Here is a 21899-nt window from a genome sequence, read left to right on the forward strand (position 1 = left end):
AACTGTTTAAGAACAGGGTCTTTTTCTTAGTGGATTTTTAATGACTTTTTTCAGTTTAAGTGGATAATAAACTTTTATCTTTTTTGATTCAAGAGGCAATAGGCACTATCTTCTGCATTTTTGAATGTATCAAATGCACAAAAATATATTTTGAAATTGTGTGAATGGTTTTGATTCTGTCACTAATGAATTCCTTCTTGTTACTTCCATTCTTTTTTCATATTAACCTCACTTTGCTTCTGTGTTTGGCTTGTGAATCTTGTGTCATTTTTCAATTATTTACTTGCTGTGTTTTCCAAAAATACATTTATCTTTTGTGCCTTTTAAAAAATCCTCAAGCCTGTGGTATTTTGCAATTTGGATACTGAGTCATATGAATATTTGTGACAAACTAGTTAATCAATATCATATATTTTTAACTGAATACCTCTTCAATGAATTAAGAGTATTATTCTTTCTTTTTTGCAAACTTTAAGGTTCTGGATGAGATTTCTGAACATGGCATTAGGATTTATCAGCTCCCTGATGCAGATTCTGATGAAGATGAGGAGTTTAAAGAACAAACTAGAGTTTTAAAGGCAAGTTTCACTCCTAGTTTATCATTTTGCTGCTGTAGTTCTTTAATCTACAACATGCCTAAAGGTACTTATTCCTTTCACAATGTGGTGAAAATTTCAGTTTCCTTTCTGTGTTGACTCTGAGTTATAATCCCTTTATTCCAGTCTCTGCTTCATCAGAATTCCAAGTGTAGTGTGTCATGACTTTCTCTCTTTCCTCTTTTAAGTGTAAACCACTGTTCAGGTTGAACTAGTATTTGCATTCTGTTTTCTGACTCAAACATTTTAACATGTGAGCCAGGGGAGAGATTGTGGGTGCTACGGTTGCTGTACATAATTAACAACGTGCCTTGTGTTAAAGCAGATAATCAAGGTTTTACTGAAGTAATTTCCTCTTTGTGCTTGCAAAGGTGTTTGAAGAATGTGTCTGAAATTCTCTTTCTAGCTACTTTACTCTGCATCTGAAGTGTTTCTGTTGGCTGTTCTCCATGCATGATGTTATGTCAGATGACACATTATGCCCAAACTGTACTTGAACAACAGTCGAGTGTTCCTAAAGCCAGCGTCATTTCCTTCTGGGCCTCTGTTAAAACAAATCAGTCCTAACACAGCTACAGGTGCTCATAAGGAGAGGTTCCATTGCCTGAAATGGGATTTGTTGGATTTTTAAAGCGAGAGGGTTTTAGTAGAGAGTGTTTGTCAACATTTCTTTTCCCCCTCTCTTGCCTGTTACTTGAATTGTTGTGCTTTCTTTAAAATAAAGACAGCAAAATACAAAAACTAACCAGCCAAAAATCAAAACAGTAACTTGTTTTTTCTGTGTCAACTAGGCTAGCATTCCCTTTGCTGTTATTGGATCCAATCAACTTATTGAGGTGAAGGGGAAAAAAATCAGAGGCCGCCTGTATCCCTGGGGAGTTGTTGAGGTTGAAAATCCAGAGCACAACGATTTCCTCAAGCTGCGCACAATGCTGGTGTGAGTAATGGTAAAGTGATCCCATCTCCTGTGGTCACGTCACTGCCACAATGACTACAAACCTATAGCAACGTTCATTCCTTCATTTGAAATTAGTCCTAATGCCAGCATGTTTTAGTCCCCTGCAGCTTGTTTTCCTGCTGTACCCTGTGATCTCTCAATCCAGAAAATATTTTCTGTATTTTATGTTGCCAGATATATGCAATGATTTTATGGCTTATCTAAACTTATCTGATGGCTGTACATACCAACTGAAGTTTTGTTATAGTGCAGTTGATGGGGCAGAGAGGCTTTTAAAATACTCTTCAAAGTGAAGAATATTCCAAAAGCAAAGCACAATTTTCTTGGCAGTAGGGGAAATCCTTTGTTAAATATGATACCCCACCCCGTTATGATTTCAGCCGATACGGATATTCTGCCTGCGTAAATGGTTTTAAGTGATTTTTTTTTTAAATGATGTTTTGCCATTGTTGGAAATGAATTCCTTTGTGTCATTCCAAATAGGGTCTGCACTGGGCAGGGGTTGCCCTCTGCTGGGCACTGGGAGCAAGTGGGATTTCCTTTTTTTTCTTGGCAATTGGAAATTGTTAAGCAATGGCAGCTGTGGTGAGAGCCAAGCAGCTCCACCTAGTTCCCAGTCACAAATTATGTTTGACAGCACTTAAGTGTAATAAAATACTTTTGGAATTAAAGTATCTTCCTGAATTACTGTTTTTGCAAGTTCTTAACACTGCAAAAACTATATAAACAACTCATCTGAAATAATTAATGTCTAAGAGGAGGACAGCATATTTTGGGTCTTTGATATTGGTGGGGCTCTTAGAAATGAATTCAAGATCAATGAACTTGAAAGCAGAATTCTGGCAGGCTTGGCTGTAAGGATTCACTTTTCTGGTAAATACATCCACTAGATAAAACAGAAACAGAAGATAAAAGTGTGTTTTCCTTTGCTTTGCTGGGTGTTCAGTAGCCCTTTGCATGTTCTAGGACTCACATGCAGGACCTGCAGGAGGTGACCCAAGACTTGCACTACGAGAACTTCCGTTCCGAGCGGCTCAAACGCACTGGCAAGTAAGTGTGGGCTGCCCTGGGCTCTGCTGCTCCTCACTGCCCACTGACAGGGACTTGCTCTTCCTCCTAACTAATCCCATCTGTAAACAATTACTTCTGATGACATTTCAATCTGTGGAATTCTGAAATTTGTGTGAAATGCTCTTCTTGAAGAGGAATAGAATATAACGAAGTGCTGTGCTTATAAGCAGCTTAAATCCCCTTTTCTCTGTGCTTTTAATTGGAATGTGCAGGAAGAAGATGCCTGCAAGCAAGATAGGTTTTATGTAATAATTTCTGCTGAAGAAAATGAATGCTAGTGGGCAAATTTAAATAGGCCCCAGTCTATCTGCTTAGGGAGGTATTGCTTCTCTTGCTCCTTCATATGTAGCTAAAGAGAGAAGTTTAGACCAAACAATCTTTTCTGATAATTTGTGTGTTTTGTGGAATTTATTATATCTTTTTTAATTCTTGGCAAGGCTATCCTTGGCAACTTAATGCAAAAAATCCACAACTACCTTTGCTGCATCTTTTTGGATAGTGACTTACTTTTGTCCACATTCCACTTGTTCTTCAAGTATTCAGCAAAGCATTTTGATGTTAAAGAAGAAATTAAATAGCCTCCACAGCTTTTTAGTGGTTGATTTTTGTACCATGGATAGTGAAGGAAATCTCTTCATTAAAGTAAATTGCAAAAAAAAAATAATATAACAGTAAAGAAATAAAATGTTAAGAAATGGAGAGTGAATAGCAGGAGTCTGTGAGGTAAAGATGGCCTTTTACATATGGGCAGCATGATTTTTAAAATTTCCTAATTTGTCCTGTGTGGAAGAATGTAGACTTTGGTGATGTTATATTAATTGAAATATGAGTCTTAAATCTGTTCTTGGAGATTTTTATTTCTGTTTTATGCTGTCAATGCATTCTTTTCTTCAATAGACCTGTTGAAGAGGAAGTGGTGGACAAGGATAGAATCCTCCAGCAGAAAGAGGCTGAGGTAAGAGGAGCTTTCTAAAACTTGTTCTTTAATAAACCATGCTAAGTTCCAATTTCAGTTTTCTGCATCAGTTACTTCTTGTGGCAGGTAGGATTGGAGTTGTGCAAAATGACAGGCATAACCTGACCATAGAAGTGGCCCTTGCAGTGTTTTGTTTATAGTCACTTGCACTGTGGATGGGAGGTTGTGTGTGCACTCTTGGTTGTAGGCAGAATGTTTAACATTTCCTGTTTGGGTGCTAATTTTCCATAAGGATATTTGCTATTGAAATCAATTTATGCTTGTCAGCTGTACATGCTGGGTGCTGTGGTGGGATAGACTGACAGTCTCATGTCATTTCAGATGTGCAGGTGCTTACTGCAAGCACATTACCAGTAAATTTATTCTTATGTCTCGTGGCTATGGAGTAGAAATAGGCTCTTGAGTCTTAAAAATCCCATAATATAATTAATACATGTGTTTTTTCATCTTAACCTTGACTTATATCATAGTATTTTTGTTGTGCCTGTCAGTTTATGAAATCAGTGTTGTCAAACTCTCATTTCTCACTCTGTTTCCAAGTTATTGCTAAACCTTTTAACTTAGTATTTTTATGTTGAAGTTGTAGAGACTCAGAAATTTTTAGCCTGGTATTTAAATTCTAGCAGTATGCTGCCAGTCCTTATACTACTTGCAGTGTGAAAACTTACTGCCAATTGTAAGACAGTGGGTTTTTTCTCTTTATCCTTCTTTTATCCTATTCAGCTTGGATCTACATCCATAACTGCAGGAAAGATCATTGCACATGTGCAGTGATTTGGAATAAAAAATAAAAAACTGCAAACAGTTTTGTGTGTTTCTGAGGTGGAAAATTGATTCCCATACATGGAAATTTTTGAAATTTACTTTGGTCTGTGCATTTCCTTTTTCCCTTATAGCATCCATATTTAAAAATAGCTGACCCTGGTTAGCTATTGGCTAACCCTGGCATGTTGATATAAATAGGAAAAAATTTTCCTATAAGGAAATACAGAAGCAGCTGATTATCACCATAATTAGTAGTTAATAATATGAGTTACTGGAAATTGAGTGAGCTGCATATTTATCACTGTATAACTTCATTTCAGCTGCATAAGCACACTTGATGACTGTGCACATGCAAGAGTGGAACTTCTGCAAGTGTTCTGTACACAAATTAACTGCCTCCCATTTACTGGGGCATATGCAAAGCAACAGGAGCCCATCAGCTGACAGCCAGCAGTACTGAATGCTTCAGAAAAGTCAAGAGCATTTCTTGAAAAGATTGTTTGTTTTTCTGTTTTTCCTTAATGATTCCAAGTAGACAAGTAGACTTAAAGAATTTTCTGTTTCTCCTGTTATTTGAACTGTGTGAATTGTACATGCCTAGTAGCTAAGTAGAATCTTGGGTATCCTTGTAGAACTATTTGTTTTAAGACCTGTGTCTGAAGAAAGTCTCCTATAAATATTTTCCCTGGAAACTGTTGATATGACATGCACACTATATATATATATATATATATATATATGGGGGTTTTTTCTCTTTTTTTTTCTATTTCTGCATTGACAAAGTGGTCAAAATAGACCAGTATATAAATATGTAATATTTATATATGTGTCTTTTATATAACATGGCTTAAAGGGATGAAATTTTGAATTTTTCAGTCTTTGTAAGCTTTCTCTGGGGCTAATCATCTCTGAATAATTGCTGCTGAAGTTGCAGGGGATTAGGTTAGAACTTGAAAAAACAAATACATTTTTAACTTCTGCATTCTATTGTTCCAAAGAGATCAAGAGGCTTTGCTGAATCTTCTGTAGATAAGCTGGTATGAAGTCACTTCATCTCCAAATCATCCCTAAGGTTCAGACTGGGAAAAATCTGTGGAGGAAAGAGGCACAGAGGAAATGGGCTTGCATTCCATGGCCTTCACAGAGAAAACAAATATCAATTTCCCCTCCTGTTCTGCATTCCCATCAGTAACGGTGCTTGATGTTCTATTTACAGTTTTCTGAGGTTTATATAACCTTGGAAGGAATGAATGCTTGAACTAGTGCCAGGATCATCTTTATCAAGGCATCACTTTTGCTAAATGGTCTTTTATTATGCCAAAGGATGTGGTCCCCAGTTCAGCCAATTTGTGATTGCCAATCTGTCATATTGGATTTATTGCTTAGTCTGGTTGTGCTTTTGCTGATTTGCAAGTGATGACCTTGCTGGAAAATGAAAATAGACATAAAGATGTTCTTGTTCCTTACTGTAAATATGATGCAGAACAGATTATTTTGATGTTGTAGTGTAAGTGGGCACAAACTTAAAATTTGTAGTTTTGTGCCATGTTTTTCCTACTCTGAAGACGTCTTGTAAAAACCTTTGAAGGTTTTGACAGGTAGTACTTCCAGAAAAATGTTAGGGCTGTGGTTACATGAAAACAGCAAGGAATAAACTCCTCTGGGTTTCTCTAGTGAGCTACCCTGAGACGTTGGGCAAATCTTTCCACACTTCTGTTTTCATTGAAGTTGGTCAGCAGTGGGCTGTGCATGGTAGAATGAACACAATGTTGAACTTGTTTTCTCTCTGTTCTTCCACTTTCTGAACCCTTTGGCAGATGAGATGAAGAGCCCTGGGTCAGTGTGGAGTCAGGAGGGGGAGCAGCAGTGGGGCTGCCAGGCTGGGGGCCAGCAGTGGCCCTGTGGGGAGTGAGGATGGGACTGGTGTGTGCAGGTACCTGCCTGCTGCTGCTGGGCTTGGGGAGAGCATTGTCTTGAGAGAAAAGGGGCAGACTTCAATAGGAAGAGACAGCATGACTGCTGATGAAGACCTGCAGACCTGAGGGAAATAAAAACAGGTCTAAAGATTAATTTATTTTGTGGGATGTTACTGCTCAGTGCAAGGGGGCAGAATGCTTCAGCCTTGCCCTGTGAAGGGTGCAGTCTTAGTCCTGGAGAACTTCCTAAGAAGAAAACCCCAATTAGCAATGGGAATCTCTGAGGAATTATAATGCAAAAGCTTTTTTTTTTATTATTTTCCTTTGAGCAATTGCTTTTTTTTTTGTTGTTTTTAGCTGTTTTTTTGAAGGAGCCATGCACAGCTCAATGGCTGTGGCTTGAGTGACTTCTGTTCTTAGTGAATGTGTCCTATGGAAGACATCTTAATGGTAGCCAAATTCCAAATTATCAGGAATATTTTTCTAGTCTTCAGTTAACAAAATTACTTGTGTTCTTTGGTATTGGAAGTATTTTTAATCAAAAGAACTTTTACAGGAACATTCAGTAGAAATTCCACTGTCTGCAGTTTTCCATCTTCCCTGTTCTTGCAGCATCTTCATTTATGCCTTTCTTATGTAAAGGCATGGGCAGAAATAATCAGACTTGGTAGAGAGGAAACATATCAGTGGGAGGTAAATACTGTTAATTTCTTAATATTTCTCCTCCTGTGATATCTGCATGTTGGCTGAGAAGTTGTTCATGTTTGAACAGGAATAGTGTCTGTTGGTGTTGAGATGAAATTCTGTAGCTACAGCAGAGCTGTGTGTCTGTGGTTTCTGTTAAGGGTGTGGAGACTATTAACCAGATGTATGGTTCACTTTTTACTCTGTAACCTTAGCTCTCCTTTTAAATGTTTGTTTCCTTTCTGGTTTGCTGCAGTAGTTACATGATTGTTTGAACTAAATTGTAGACCTGACATAAGTAAACTAAGGGGCATTTATACCAAGGTTATGTTTATTCTTTTGTTATCTGAAAATTTACAGGAATTATTTGTTGTAACAGATTTCCAAACATTGTTTCCTAGCTTCCTTCCACTCATGATGTGCATTGGCCCTATGCTGTCATGTTGTAGCATCTGTTCTTTAGGGGATGAACACAAATATATCAATGCTGCCCTTGCAAGTGAGAGGACTCTGCTGAGCAAGATCAAAGTCATCTTCTGCCCTTGATGCTTGCAGTCCCCAACAGCAAAGGGAATGCAGAGGTTGACATGACAGCAATTTCAGTCTTTGGTGTGATTCATTTACATTGTCCTTTATTAAGAGCAGAGGTTTTTCAGTCTATTCAGTAGGTCCAGAAAGGTGAACAAGAGCTGGTTTTGTTTGTAGTGTAATGTGGAGGAGCAGCTCTTGTGTCCTGTCCTCTGCTCAAAGAGGAATTGTTGAAGAGACTGGCATGGTTACTCCTTGAGCACAATAGAGCTTGATTCCCTTTTCCTAATTTGACAACAGTGTGCCTCATTTTTTTCACAGGCCTTGTGCCTGAAAGGTTTTCTACTGGGTTATTCTAAAATAACTTCAGAAACTTGCCATTCCTTGCCTAGTGGAAAAGACTGAGACTTCACCAGTAGGTCTCAAAAACACCACGTGGGGAGGGAAGAGGAAAATCTTTTACACTCTGGATGTTAGAGCAGAGGTTTCCTGGGGCTTTTGTGCTACCTTGTATTTGTGTCATATGCAGCATCTGATTTATTTTGTGCTATGGGCATATTTTCATCAGTTAAAGTTAAGAAAATGCAATTCTCAGTGCTGTATTTAAGTCTTAAAATATAATGTTGGCTATTAGCAGAATTGTGCATTTGAGCAATCACCATAATATGTGTGCAGCAGTATCTCCCCCTGTGATTACTGAATGGTTTCTATTTTGGGAATGTTTCATGGCTCAGCTCAGAGTGCTCTTGGGAAAGCTCAAGTAGGAGAGCTTACAAAAAGCTAGTTTTATTCTGATGGTAAATCTGCAGAGAGACAGTTCAAAAGACCAGGTGTCTTACATATTTACAAGTTGATCTTTGAAGCTTTTCTTTTTTCTTGTATCATGAAATCAATGCAGCACTCATTTTGGGAACTTTCTGCTTTTTCTTTCTCTTTCCTGCAACATTTTGCCATCCTCTTGATCAGAAGCTTTTTGTTTTAAGTACTTAGCAGAAAGATGTAGATGGGTTTATAATAATCCTCACAGACTTAGCTGTATCTCATGCTGTTCCTGTGTGAATCTTCTTTTGTCAGAGTGCATCTCTGCAGCAGTCACAGGAACCTGAATTAGCCTCTCCTGAGCCCTGGGCTGCTGCAGCCAGAGGATAAGTGCATAAGCCAGTGAGTTTTAGGCAGCTCTGGTACTGCTGGCTGTGCTGAAATCTTTTTTACCCTTTAGTTAATCTTCTGTTTCTTACTTTTTCCTGAATCTGTATCTGAGAGCAGGCAAGAAAAAGTGATATGGGCACTTGCAGTTAGTTTTTCTTGTTCTGTGATGTTTCTTTCAGTTTGATGGATTTTTTTTTAACAAAACAAAGCAACAGCTCAACACCACATGCATATATTCAAGAATTTGTCTCAGGTTCTTTTGTATTGAACCTGGTGGAGTAACAAGCATCACAACAGTTAATGTGGTTGACTGGATGAAAATAGAGTATAATTGTTTAGACAGAGTGCTTTTTCAGTTAGCTTCCCCCGAAAATCAATGAAATCACTTCTCTACATAAATAAAAAAAAAAAAGAAATTGCTATACAAGCCTCAGACTTTTACATGATCTCTGGTTTGAGGTGGACTCATAGGTTATACAATGTGCATGGAAATAGCAGCCCATTTTCTTCCCGCCTTGGAAAATGGGGCTCTTGTGGTTCTGTATGTGGAGCTTCCCCACCTGCACTTGGAAGGAAGTACCCAGTCATTTGTAAAGCAAATAAGAGGCATTTGCATATATAGTTTGAAAATCCATATTAGTGTTCTTTCTTCTGTCTTAGGAACATTTGTTTTGAATAATATTTTCTTTTGTTTAGAATAAACAACCAGCAACAAAGCATTATTTATATGTGGCCTTTTATGAAATGAAAACTAACTTTTAAGTGTTATAAGAAAATGCCTTGAGCAAACAGTTTTTTTCCAGGAAAAATAATTGTTTAGATGTAAAAAATATTGGTGCTTAATATGTTTAGTCTGGCGTTCCAAATTTTATAAACATCTTTCTATTTCTCTTTTGAAATAGTTTTTAAATCTTATTTTCATGTTTGGCTGGTACTGCTGCTAAAAATGCGCAAAGTTCTCTGATAGTCACAGGATGAGTGTTCCTCCATGATCTTATGCTTTGAGCACTTGTATCAGAACAAAGCTGCTGCACTCAGGTGTAGCTCTGTGCACACCTAAAGGACCTGCTTTCCTTATTATCAGTTAAATGTTAATTCACAGGTCTGCAAGCATAGCTGGCTTTGAAAGATTTGGATTCTATTGCTTAATTTTCCTTACAAGTGTTCTTACAAATCTTTTGTGAAAGTTAGATGTACTGAACTGAAGAATGAGAGATGGAGAAAACGAAGTAATCACTTTTGTGATTTATTGAACATTTCCAGTTTTGAAGAAAAAATAGGATCTGTGTTCTACCATGGAAACAAAAAAGTTTTAAGGTTTCTTAGATTTTTGGGTTCTTGTTTTTTAAGGATTCTTGGATTTTTGGGCTTCCCATGAAATTGTTGTGAACATTGGGTGTCTTTCTCTTCCAGCTGCGTCGCATGCAGGAGATGATTGCCCAGATGCAAGCCCAGATGAGGATGAAGCCTGGTGATGACTAAGGTGCTTAGCATCTGGATGCATCAGGTATTGCTTTTCTGACTTGTTTTCACCTCTTACATAAGATTTTGGCAATCATTATTGTTAATTTTGCACTTTGTCCTTGCATTTACTGTACTTAATAGGAAAAAGTGTTGTCATGAGTAGACTAGAAAAGATATCAGCCAGTGTTATCTTCCAGCTGTTTTTAACAGCTGTAAATCCTTGTCTTCAGTGCCTTACTTTTGGATTATCAGGCTTTGCTTCTGCTAGCACAAGCTGGTCAGAAAGTTAATTTGATATGTAAACAAAAGGCAGAGTGTCTTGGGGTGTGTTGGCTGCTGAGTTTTTAACAGTTTTCTCAAAGAGCCAGACAGAATTTTGGTCAGGTGTACTGAATACAGACTCCCTTGATGATATGTGTGGTGTATTAGGGGAGGTCAGAGTGGGTGAAGAAAAAAAATTTGCTGTAGCACATATTCATTCTTTCTTCTGGTAGAATTTTTCTTTTAAATGCAAGAACAAAAAATGGAAGGATATGAGAAGTCTTGTTGCTTAATACTTCAGTTTAATACTCTACTTGTGATTGCTGGTCTTGTGGAATGTAAAGCTTGAATAAAATGGATTATATTATCCCTTATGACCTTGTGTCAGCTGCCAACATTCCAAGCCTAAAATAAGGAGATTTTTTTGTTGCCTTTATTTGAACCTTCAGTCTTCCTGTTTACATAAAAAAAAAAAGAAAAAATCTTTAAGAAATAAACTTATTCACTGGATTCTCACTTAAGCAGAAGTTGATGGTTTTATTGGTATGGGCACTGTTATCTCTGAGTGAAGTACTTTAGGGGAATTCAGTAATTCAGTCTCAGGTTTCTTACAGTCACAGTTTCAACTGTTGCAGATGGAGGAGTCTTCACATCATGTCTTCCAACTTCCATACCAAGATATGTTTTCCCAGAGTTGGAAATCTAAACACTGAGGATAATTTTGTGGCTGACCACATGGTGTACATGAAAGCAGTGTCTGACAGAAAGCTCTCATTGTCCAGCCAGGAGCTGGGCATTTTGCAGCCTGTTCAATAGTGCTAAATACTATAGTCAGAATTGAAGGTTCCAAGTTTTCACTGTGACTTTCTTGTCATGTAGCCAAATTCTTACCACTTGTAGAAATGGTTATTTAGTGTGGGAAAGCTTTTTAGTGTAAATTATTGTTACGGTTTGTTGCTAAGGAGCTCAGTTCTTTGTAGGATTTAGAAATCATGTTTAATCACATGACACCTTCAAACTGATACTCAATAAGAAAAACACTCCATAAATCTGCCCTTGTCCACAGCTGTTGGCAGGGCAGAGGATGGCAAGAGGTACAAATATATTCAGAGTTCTCTGCTCAGTTCCTAGATGCTGGCTTTACTGTGAAATCAGTATCTGAGGGCTGATGGGATGTAGTATTCCCATTAATGGTTAGCCAGAAATGGCCCCAGATCCCCTGTGTTTCACAGCTTCTGGCAATACTGGATATGGTCTTTTTAAAAAGGAACTGGAGCATGGTTTGTCCCAGGCTGAATTTGCAGCCATGGTCACTTAAGTAAACAGAGTTCTGGGCATGCCCATGTCTGTCCTAGGGAAATGTTCTTCTGTAGATACCTCACTCTGCTAGTCTGGAGTGCAGCTTGGACCACTCTGTAAGCAGACTTTGCAGATTTAACTGAGTGTTCCCATGATCTTGTTGTGATTTGAACTAAATCTTGAGGTGAAGTTAATTGGGCTGAAATACTTGAGTATGGATGATTTTGAGAGGGATTTGAATGAGATCTTCGTACATAGAGGTCCTGCTGTTACTTTGGAATTTGCTAAGCTACATTTCTGCAGCTGCTGTGGAAATCATGTTTGACAGATTGCTTTTAGGAAAGACTTTGGAACTTCTGGTTTTGTTACCCTTGAGTGAGAGAGTGATAGATTGATTTTTTTTTTTTTTTAAAGAGTAATTTGTTGGCCAGTATGCAGTCAGAGCTGGAGATGCAGTCCTCCTAAAGCAGGGTGTTGCTGTGTGATCCTGGCAGCATGTGTAAGGGAATCCTCATTCAGAGCTTAGCCTTGGGGAAGTTTCTCTCATGCTAACTGACTTTGCAACTTAGGAGGTGTGATGAGGTCAGCCTCCACCATTCCCATCAGATATATTTGCTGTATTTTATTGAAATCACTATTTCTAGAGAAACCAGGAAACTTTTAATTAACACAGTGATTAACAGAGCCAAACTGCCAACAATTTAAATGTAGTTTGTATTAATCTTTTTGTTCTATCACAGTTTATCTTGAACATCTCTCAGGTTCTAGTTTTACAAGAACTTTAAAGGATCACCTCTTCTACTGAAAGCACAGTCTCTCCTCCCATTGCTCTTTTGCACCCTTTCTTTGTGCTGAGAAAAATACGTGAGTTTATAAACAGAGAGTTTATGTAAAAATTAATATTTTCACTATTTTTATTTTGGATACGTGCCTATTTTTTGTGTTTTCTTCAAAAGTCTCTTAAAATACTTTCCCCTACATAAAGTACAGTTTTCAGGTATTTTGGGAGAAGTAGGGTGTGGTATGGTATGAAGACCTTCATAAGTAAGAGCTGGAGAATAAACAACAGGGTAATGAAATCTGTTAATACCCAAATATGTGAAATACCCACTTCTGGTTTCAGGTGTATTCTGGAGTGGGGAGGAGATTGCTGAATGCTTTGGGGATTTCTAGGATGAGTATTGCATAATGATTAAAAAGTGCTAAACCCAAATTCTTGCCAGAAAGACTGACAAGTCTGTGTTCCCAGAAAGTGCTACACAGATGGGATGACTGGAAGATCTGGTTTGCCTGATCCCTTTTGAATAGGGCCATCTTTAAGGGTTTTATGGAAAGAGCAAAGGGAGAATTCACTTCAAACAGTTTCCTTTACTTTCAAGACTGGAGTAAGAGAATAAGGGGAGTAACAGAGGCAAAGATTAGAGGCAGGGAATACATTCAAAGTTTCCAAAGAGGGCAGACAGATTTCTTGCTGTGGAGAAGTAGAATCCTGAAAGGGAATGAAGATGAATGCTGGTGAAGACTGGGTTAGAGGTAGGAAAGGAAGATGATTTTGGCACACTGGTCATTTCTGTTTCCAACTGCAGTTTCTGACAAAAGCCTGTGGGAACAGATTGTGGTGATTAAGATCTTTTGAGTGTAGCCCTGACAAAGGTGTGTTGACCTACACTTTTGTCTCTTTCCTCTAAGCATTTAATAGCTTCTGTGTGCAACTAGTGCAGGTGGAGCAGCAATGAGAGCACAGCTAGACACCAGAATATTCTTAGAATAAGCAGTTACAATTTTTTTACCCTGACTTTTGATATACTCCCCTTTGCTGATCTTTCTCAGATTTGTTTTTTCTTGTGAAACATAAGACACTGCTATGAAGTGTAGGAGATTATTGGTTCTTATATTTGACAGTTGACATGAAGGATTGAAGAGAAAGCTGGAAGGTGGAATAAGGTAGCAAAACCTAAAACACATTTAGTTTTATTTGGGTGCTCAAATATGAAATGCTTTTGAAATAAGCCTGCAGTAACTCCAATAGCATATTTACTAGTTTCTGAACTTGTCCATCTCAGATGAGCAATTATTATGAAAAGCAGGAATAACTGTACCAAGTGAAATGGTTATTGGTGGATGTTTCTTCCCTTTCCTCCTCTGCTTCTCAAAGTGTATCTCTTTGCAATCTGTTTTCCTCTTGTTATTTTTACAAATCTGATTTGTCTGTCTTCACTCAGTTTCAAGATCATACTGGGACAAATCAGTAACAGAAGCCAGGCTGTGGAATGCTAATACAGCCATCTGGAAATGTAGTTATAGTTAGGAAAATATGTTCAGAAAAAAAAGAAACCCAAGCATTTTGCACTTAAAATATCTGTAGGATGTTTTAAATTCTATTAGTATAGCTTGTGATTTCCACAAGCATTTTAAAGCCTCCTGAGCACATTAACACTGTTCTGGTTCTTGATAAGAACAGTGCTAAAGACACCAAACAGCTCCTTCTTTCTCCCAATGAACTGACATCATTTAACAGAACAACACAAAGCACTGTCATAGCAACCAGCCTTCTAAAATGATGCTGCTGCGAGCTGAATTGATCTGATGAGAAATGTCATTTGAGGAAGTAGAGATGATGTTGTAGCTTTTTTGGCAGCTGAAATTGAGAGCCCAGAAAATGTTTGGGCATATTTGTAGTATTTGTAGCAGCTGCCTGGCAATGCCAGTGGGTGCTTCTCTGGCTAGAAACTAGACCGGGAGAGTGCTATCAGTGTCCACCTCTCCTCAGCCCCTCTGACTGGAGAAGTCAGCAAGCCCTGCATTGATGGGCTGGCATAAGTTTTTTTACCTTTAGAGAGCAGATTTCTGTTGGAAACTGTAAGGTAATATGGGGAACCTGAAAATGTGTCAGGGCCACTTTTCCCTAAAGAAACAGAGGAACATTTCTGACAGTTCTAGAGCTTGGATCCTGATATGTAGATGTGACTCTGTGATTATCCCCCCTATTGACATATTTAACTGATGAGCATTGGTAATCAGTTTAAGGTCCAGTTTTGTAATTTACTGTGAACTGGGCTGATGTTTGCTGTGGGTAAGGCTGAGGTCTTGCTACAGAGTAGCAAAGGAAAGGGAACAAACTTGAAGCAGTGAAGTCAGCAGAGGGTGACTGAAACACCAGAAAACCAAAATGTTTGGGGTGTGGTGACAAAATGAGTCAAAACCTACAGCAGAGCACTGGTGTCATCCAGTACTCCTCTGCCTTTTGGAAAGATTCCATGTCTCAAAGTTCTTGCTGATGATGGGACACTCAGTGGGCTGTAGTTATCATAAAATGGGTGCTATTTGAAGAAAAACAATTGAGGTGAGTGAGAAAATGTAGCTGCTTATCAAGCAAATTTCTTTCATTTGGAGTTCAGAAGTGAACACAGAAGTGCCAAGTCACCCTGTGTTGTAGTGGGGTCTTGGAAGAGCTGAGGGGACAAACCCATTTCCTTTACAAGGTGTTCAAAATCTTCACAAATACAGGATTCTGAGCTATGTGACCACTGGGTCAGGGTGCAGGTGTAGGTAATACTTGCTAGTTATGCTCCTTATTGAGGGAGTTTTGTTTTAATGGCCCACTGGAGAAATATCCTCTTTATTCAATGGTGGTATGAACTCACGTTGCAGATGGAGGCATTTGTTAACTCTGTGTGTTGGTGAAATGAGCATGGGGCATTGTAAGGTTGGTCTAGTAAAGCTGGAGGTCAAACTTGTTAAGAATAGTATCAACCTAATTGTATCATAAAATATTGCCTTACAAGGAGATGAGGAAGAAAGAACAGTGAAATGAACCCATGTTAAAATTGCACAAACATACTTTGCCCAAATGTGTTCTATAAGCTTGTAAAATGTAGGTATTGTGTAGCTAATGCTGCTAACATCAATGCACAGCTGGGCTTAGAATCCAAGCCTTCATGTTTATTGGACATTCCAGTCTTTTTGTGAGTTTGAAACATGAGTTACAGTTTCTTCTTGAGGTATCTTCTGTAACAGATTAGAGTTGGGCAGGCAGTGGCAGAAACCAAGTTTCTCTTTCAAACTCAAAGTAGCAGTGTAGCACAACAGGTTGAGTTTGAATTTACTTAGCAGTTTATGGACTCTGGCTTTAAAGCCTTATTGCTAGCTTGCTTGTTGCAGTTGTTATTAGAAGTGATGGGCTCCTTAAAATGAGAAGGAATTGTGTATTGAACAAAGTCCCACAGTGAGAAGGGCAAAGAGCAAAGCACATTGCTCTTCATCCCCACTCTAGTCTGGATGAGTGTTACAGTGTATTTTACAAGTAAGTTGGCAAAGAAACACATTGTTTTCTAGGATATTTTTATTTTCTCCATCCAGATGAGCATTTAGATTAATCTAACTTTTTCTGTCAGGAATGAGGATTTTGGGACTGGAGAATTTGAGGTGTATCCCCTGAGTTCCAAATCTGACACAACTTCTTAGGCAGGATCCAGCTTTCAGAGAAAGCTGGGATTCTGCTTTCTTTGTAGCAGCCTTTTTGATTGGCAAGTAAATGTAGAAATACCCAACTGATAGTTATTTTTGAAACTACAGACCAGTATCCCTCTTTTTTTTTTTTCCCCAGCCACAGGAACACTGCTGTATGAATACTTGAAAAAATATCTGCTTTCCAGCTTTACCTTAGCAGTGTTGGAGCATGATGTTGAGCTTGCTGCCTACTGCCTGCCCTGTTTAGCTGAGTGGTTTGTTTCCCTCAGCTGCAATAATGCTTCACAGAGCAGGCCAAGGTCGATGTGCTGTGTGCAGGACTGTTGAGAGGAGCTGTAACGCTCTCCTCGTGTTCTTGCAGGCTGGAGGGGGTGTGGGTGCCTAAGAAGTTATGTAGCTAAAAATAAGTTCTCATTTAGAAGCTCTTATTTGACATTTGTGATAAATATTTGGGACTAAACTGCTCAGCTGATCTAGTTGCAATGCAGGTGCCTGTGCTGCAGGAACTCCCCATTCCTTGGATTATGCTGCTTTGCTCAGAGGGGCTCCAGCAGCCCCCAGTGCTCTGACAGTGCCAAGAGTTTGTCCTTTCTAATGCTCTGTTTTCCACTTTTGTTCCCAGCAGCATACGGTTCTCTAGTGGATGGGTGCTCTCTTTTCTTTGCCCGAGTGGTAACGTTCAAATGCAAAAGCTGGATGCCACAGACCAAGACCTGCATTAAAACACAAAGTCTGAAGATCGTGTTGTAAACCTGCTTGTTTTATATAATCATTGTTATTCAATTTATAGTGTATCTTTTTTGATTCCTTTCATAACACTGTCTTCATACTTACCAATATGGTTTTATTATCCTTCCTGTACCTTTTTATTCAGAAACTGCCAAACCACTGTTTGGACTAGTCATTGTGGTGGGTTTAAAGAATTGATCATTTATCTGCTAGGTTGTTCTGAACAGTTTTGTGGTTAATGCTAAGACTTTGTGGCCTGTTTACTATAAATGTACGTGTGTTTGCACAGTGTTATAACTTTCACCTGCCATTTTAGGTTATTATGTATCAGTTTTTCAGAACTTCCTCTGTGCTTTTGTTGCTTTTGAAGCTTCATCTCTGGTGATTTGCATTTGTGTGATGTATGAGAAAATGTACGAAATGTACACTGATGAGTCACCAGTGATTGGAAAAAGCTGACTTCTCTAAATCGCCGTGCCTTAACACACCATAAACACTCCACACACCAACAACTCGTGTGGATGCCTCTGGAGCTTTGGCTTCAGGTCTCAAGAACTGATGGTAAAAATTTGTCACAGGCATTTCTATCTGTCAGCTGAGCAATGGCATGTCCTGATTTTTTATATATACCATAGCACTACTTTGAAGTTTTGTAATAAATTGTATGAATGTGGAAAACATTGATTTTCTATTTGGGGTGGTTTTTCTTGTTTTGTTTTGCCTTTTCAAGCTAATGTATGAAATGCTGTAATGGCATTGTGCACAGTGCATATTCAAAGAAGTTGTGATGTTTACCCTGGGGTATGAAGGTGTTTTCTAAAATTTGTATACCTTCAAACTGCATTGATTTAATTTCAAAACGACTTTAAAAGTGTTTTACCTATAAGTTAGGTAGCAAAACTTCACATCTATTTTTTTTCCAAAGTTCATTAAGCACCTACTGATGTCTTTGAGTGGATGAATATCTTGGAAAATCTGATCACACAACTTACTTTATAAGTTCATGAATGTTGTTATTTCCTGTATGTCGTTCCTGACTTATAGCTCTATTCTGCATGCTTTTGTAGTCTTGTGTGTTTTATATATGCACAAGTGTAAATTACTTTCCAAATATGGGATTGAGACACTTTGTCTTCTGTACAAAACTGGGGTGTCTTTCATGTAATGATTACCCCTAATTTTGCTGTCTAGCAATGAGTGTTTAATCAGGATAGGATTCACAAATGATTGGCATTACTGGGATGCATATTTGGCTTGCTTGGAGTTGAACTGCATAAAATGGACCTCACCTTGTTACTTCAATGGCTGCTGTAACGAAGTTGAAAGAAGAAATGGAGTGACAGATTTGCATTCACACAAATTTTCTGCCATTTTTATGAAGACTTGAGTTTAACCATGTCTGTCCAGAGGGCCAAGGTGAGAGATTTAATGGCAAACTTTTTCTCATAATTTGTTTGCTGTTATTTGCACATTTCTTGTTTTTCTTCTGGGATTTTGCATCATATTTTGCAACCATCTTAATTAAATGCTGTCCGTTTGTGCTTGTGAAAGTCTGAACAGCCACACCCCTCCTGAGAAACCCAGATTTCAGTTGGAGACCTTAGTTATAAGCTGGATTAGCTCTCTGAACAAAGGTGGCATGAAAGCTTTGCCTTTCAAAGCCAGCTAGGACAATGGGGAAGTAGATTCTCAAAAGCATCTAGTCTTTAATTTTATTAAAAACAGAGGAGTTTTTTCTCTCTTTAAAGCAAGGCACCTAAAGTCACTGTCACAGGTCTTGTGTAGAAAGCCTCAGTGAAAAGCTTTTTGCTTGGTGATACTGAGTACTGATTGATAGTCTGTGCTTTCTTTGGGTTTGTGGATTCCAGATGGAGCATTTTGGCTCAAAGTTTGAGATCTATTTTAATAATTGTCCAAGAAGGGCTTGTAGAGCTGCTGATTCCATATGTGAGTATTTTCCTTTCAATGTAGTTTTATTTTTTTATGCTTTCTACCACTTCTTTGATCTTGACTGATGTTAGTTTTCAGTTACATTTCAACTTGGTTTTGTTAAAATACTTAACAGCTTACTGGGGGAATATATAGTTGTTAAGCCAAGTCTTTGTACTGTGGAGCTCTCTGGACAGAGGACACTGGCTAGAGCCTGCTTTCTGACTTTGCATTTCAACTTCCATAGGTGTTGGCAGTACCAGGGCCTTGCAAGACAAGTCCCTTTCTCTGAATTTCATCCTGGCCTTCTCCAGACAGACGTTTTCCAGCGCTGGGACAAAGTGCCCACATGTAACTTTTTTAATGACTGTTCAGAAGGATCAAAGAGCATTTGACTGCCGTCCTTTCAGTCCTCATTAGTTTTAAAACACTGTGGCAGACCATAAAACAACTCATGAAAGGCTGATTGGCTCGTTGGTGCCTTTAATTGCGGTGCAGAGTCTCTGATGGTCTGGGGCTTTCTAGCATTTAAAACCAAAGAAATTTGCTGACAATTACCTGATTCATTTTTTTCTGATGCTTTGAATCAATGGCTAAAAGTGAGCTCAGGGTGAGCTAATGTGGTTTTAAAATGCTTGTGCCTCGGATTGCCAGGCCTTGGAAGTGTCTCCTTGTTTTGTTATGAGGGATGTTTTGAATGAGAAGGTAGAAGAAATGCCAAGATAAATGCTGTGATGACTGCAAGGATTTGAACAGTTGGTATTGTGGCATCAGTGTCGCATTTGTTCCCAGGCAGGGCAGTGCCTTTTAGTTATGCAGCCATCGCCCTGCCAAGCTTATCCTGTCCTGTATTCTGAAGTTTCAGGTCAGATAGTTTGCCTATCCTTGAAATGGTGAAGACGTGACCCCTCCCTGCAGCCGTGGAAGTCAGGGGAAGGATCTGGGTGTTCTTAGTCTTCACATCCCAGTCTCTTTTCTTCTCTGCTGTTGAGTTTTCTATGAGTTGTTCTCATGTCATGTGCAACTGCTGCTTTTCATTTAAGTTCTCTCTTGCCTTGTCTTAAAGAGTTATGCTGACAGCTTTTACCTAAAATAACTTCCCATATAACCTCTTTAAAAATTTTAATGGAAACAGAGCACACATTCCTACTTCACACAGCATGGTTGCAGTATGATTCAGGACTTCCCACTGTATTTTGAGATGCTAAATCTGGAAACACGTTTCCTATTTATTTCATTTGTGTTTGGGTTTTGTTTTTTTTGGTTGTTTTTTTTTTTTTTAATACTGTATTCCTCCTTCTCGGTGCTGTGTTTCTGTTCGAGAGCAGGGAATGCTGCCTTTTATAGTGTTCAAACCTTCAGGGAGGTGTAGCCTGCCCGGGCCCGGGTGGCTGCGGGGGTTATTCCTGCCCATCTGCCCGGCCCGGGGCTGTGTTCGCCAGCCGCTGGCTCGGGGCGGGGCCGGAGGGGGGATCGCTCCGGTGCTGCGGCCGGCGGCTCCCGCTGCCCTGGCCGGCTCCGGCAGCCCCCGGCCCGGCTGTCACCCGGCGGGGGCGGGCCCGGGGCGGGCTCGGCTCCCGGGATTGGCGGCCCCGGGCGGCCCCGGCCCCTCGGCGGCGGCGCGGGGCGGCCCCGCCGCTCGCACTCCCTCAGTCCCCCACCCACCCTCGCACGCACGGGCACGGCTGTCGCTCCGGGGAGGCACCATGAGCACGGGCATGCGGTACAAGAGCAAGCTGGTCAACCCAGGTGAGGCGGCGGGGACGCGCGGCCGCTCCTCCCCGCGGCCCGGCGCGTCCCCCTCGCCTCACTGTCTCTCCTTTTCTCTCCCCGCTGCCGGTCCCCCCCGCGGGCATCCCGCCCTGGCCGCGCCGCCTCGCAGAGGAGAAGCAGGTAGGTGGGCTTCCGCCGGGCTCGGCTCTCCGCGGGGATGCGGCAGCTACCTGGGCACAGCGGCCGCTTGGCCGCATTCATCCGGGAAATAGGCGCTTTGCCTGCCGCATCCCCCCGGGTTTTGGCTTGGGTTTCTTTTTTGTCGCTGCCTTTGGGTGTGTCGAGCGGGTTCGGATGGAGAAAGGCAGCGCGGGGCTGGCAGAGGCGTTTGGATATTGGGAGCACGTCTCGCATCCCTCTCCCCTCCGCAGCACAGATGCGCAGACACAGCCCCGGTCCTGCCGCTCCTTGGTGCTGCAGCCGATCGGCACCTCGCAGGCGGCCAGGATTTGGGTGTTAGGAAACATCTGTTTTGCTTTGCAAAGCTAACAGCTATTTGGAGACATGCCTCTGAGTCCTGGAGAGAGAGGAGGGGTGATGCAATCAGATGACATCGACAGGTTTTTTTGTTGTCTGTTTGGTATTTGGAGGGATTTAGGGTGTTTGAAAAGAAGAGGAATCTTCCTCTGCAGAGCTTGAATGCTTAGGTAAGGGGTTATCAGGGTCCTGTGTGTTCCTCAGTACCCATCATCATGACATAGGGAAGTGTGCTGTAAAGGAAAGAGCCTTTCTGTCTCACAGGGGTGGGGATGGAGATGATGGTTAACACAGCAGAGCAGTGCATGGGAAGAATCTCACCCATTCCCAGCCTGGCTTACAGCTGCCTTTGAGTCCAGTCTTTGAGGCTCCAATTCTGTATGAAGCAAACACCTTGCCTGCTAAGACCCTAGTACTGCACAGCCTTTTTGGGCCACAGAAAAGCAAACTAGCTTTGTAGCAGCTTGGTTATTCACCTGGCCATGGCAAGAGATGGTGTTTCCCTGTATAATGCAGACTTGACACTGTGCATTTTGTGAGCTGCTGATCGCAGTGATGAGAAGAACAAAGTAAAATCTAGGGGTAATAGGATAATGGGATCACCAGATGCATTTTTCCCAAGGTGCTTGAAATTTTGCTAGTATTTTGTAGTTATTTGTGAATATTGCAGTTAATTATTGGTTTATTTCTGCATAAAAGCAATCAAGAATGTGTTGTGACACTGTGGAACATCTAGTGTAAGCTGTGAAGTGGGGAGAAGCTTTGTGACATTCCCCCCAAACCATGCTGTTCTACAGTTCATGTTTTTAAATGAAGAGGGAAGCGGGTTATGTATAAGGCTCCTTTCTGTGCAT

At 40.2% G+C, this 21899-nt stretch overlaps 2 protein-coding genes across 3 annotated transcripts in view; both read left to right on the forward strand.

The window, feature by feature from the left end:
• Positions 1-17546, forward strand: part of LOC103818081 (septin-2) — a 33747-nt gene extending 16201 nt beyond the window's left edge. Inside the window, exons 8-13 of one of the 2 annotated variants that reach the window (XM_009092345.4) lie at positions 477-578; positions 1388-1533; positions 2521-2604; positions 3523-3580; positions 10057-10150; positions 16763-17546. In XM_009092345.4, the coding sequence (XP_009090593.1) occupies positions 477-578; positions 1388-1533; positions 2521-2604; positions 3523-3580; positions 10057-10125 (459 nt within the window). In that variant the 3' untranslated portion in view covers positions 10126-10150; positions 16763-17546. Of the gene's footprint in view, positions 1-476; positions 579-1387; positions 1534-2520; positions 2605-3522; positions 3581-10056; positions 10151-16759 lie in introns of both variants that reach the window. The other variant, XM_018916547.3, reaches the window with a different exon arrangement.
• Positions 17547-20603: 3057 nt separating this feature from the next.
• SEPTIN5 (septin 5) overlaps positions 20604-21899 on the forward strand; it is a 42211-nt gene continuing 40915 nt past the window's right edge. Inside the window, exon 1 of the mRNA XM_030231978.2 lies at positions 20604-20688. The gene's annotated coding sequence lies outside the window, so the exon portion shown is untranslated. The remainder of the gene's footprint in view (positions 20689-21899) is intronic.

Source organism: Serinus canaria, chromosome 15 (assembly GCF_022539315.1).
Source record: "Serinus canaria isolate serCan28SL12 chromosome 15, serCan2020, whole genome shotgun sequence".
Lineage (NCBI taxonomy): Eukaryota > Metazoa > Chordata > Aves > Passeriformes > Fringillidae > Serinus > Serinus canaria.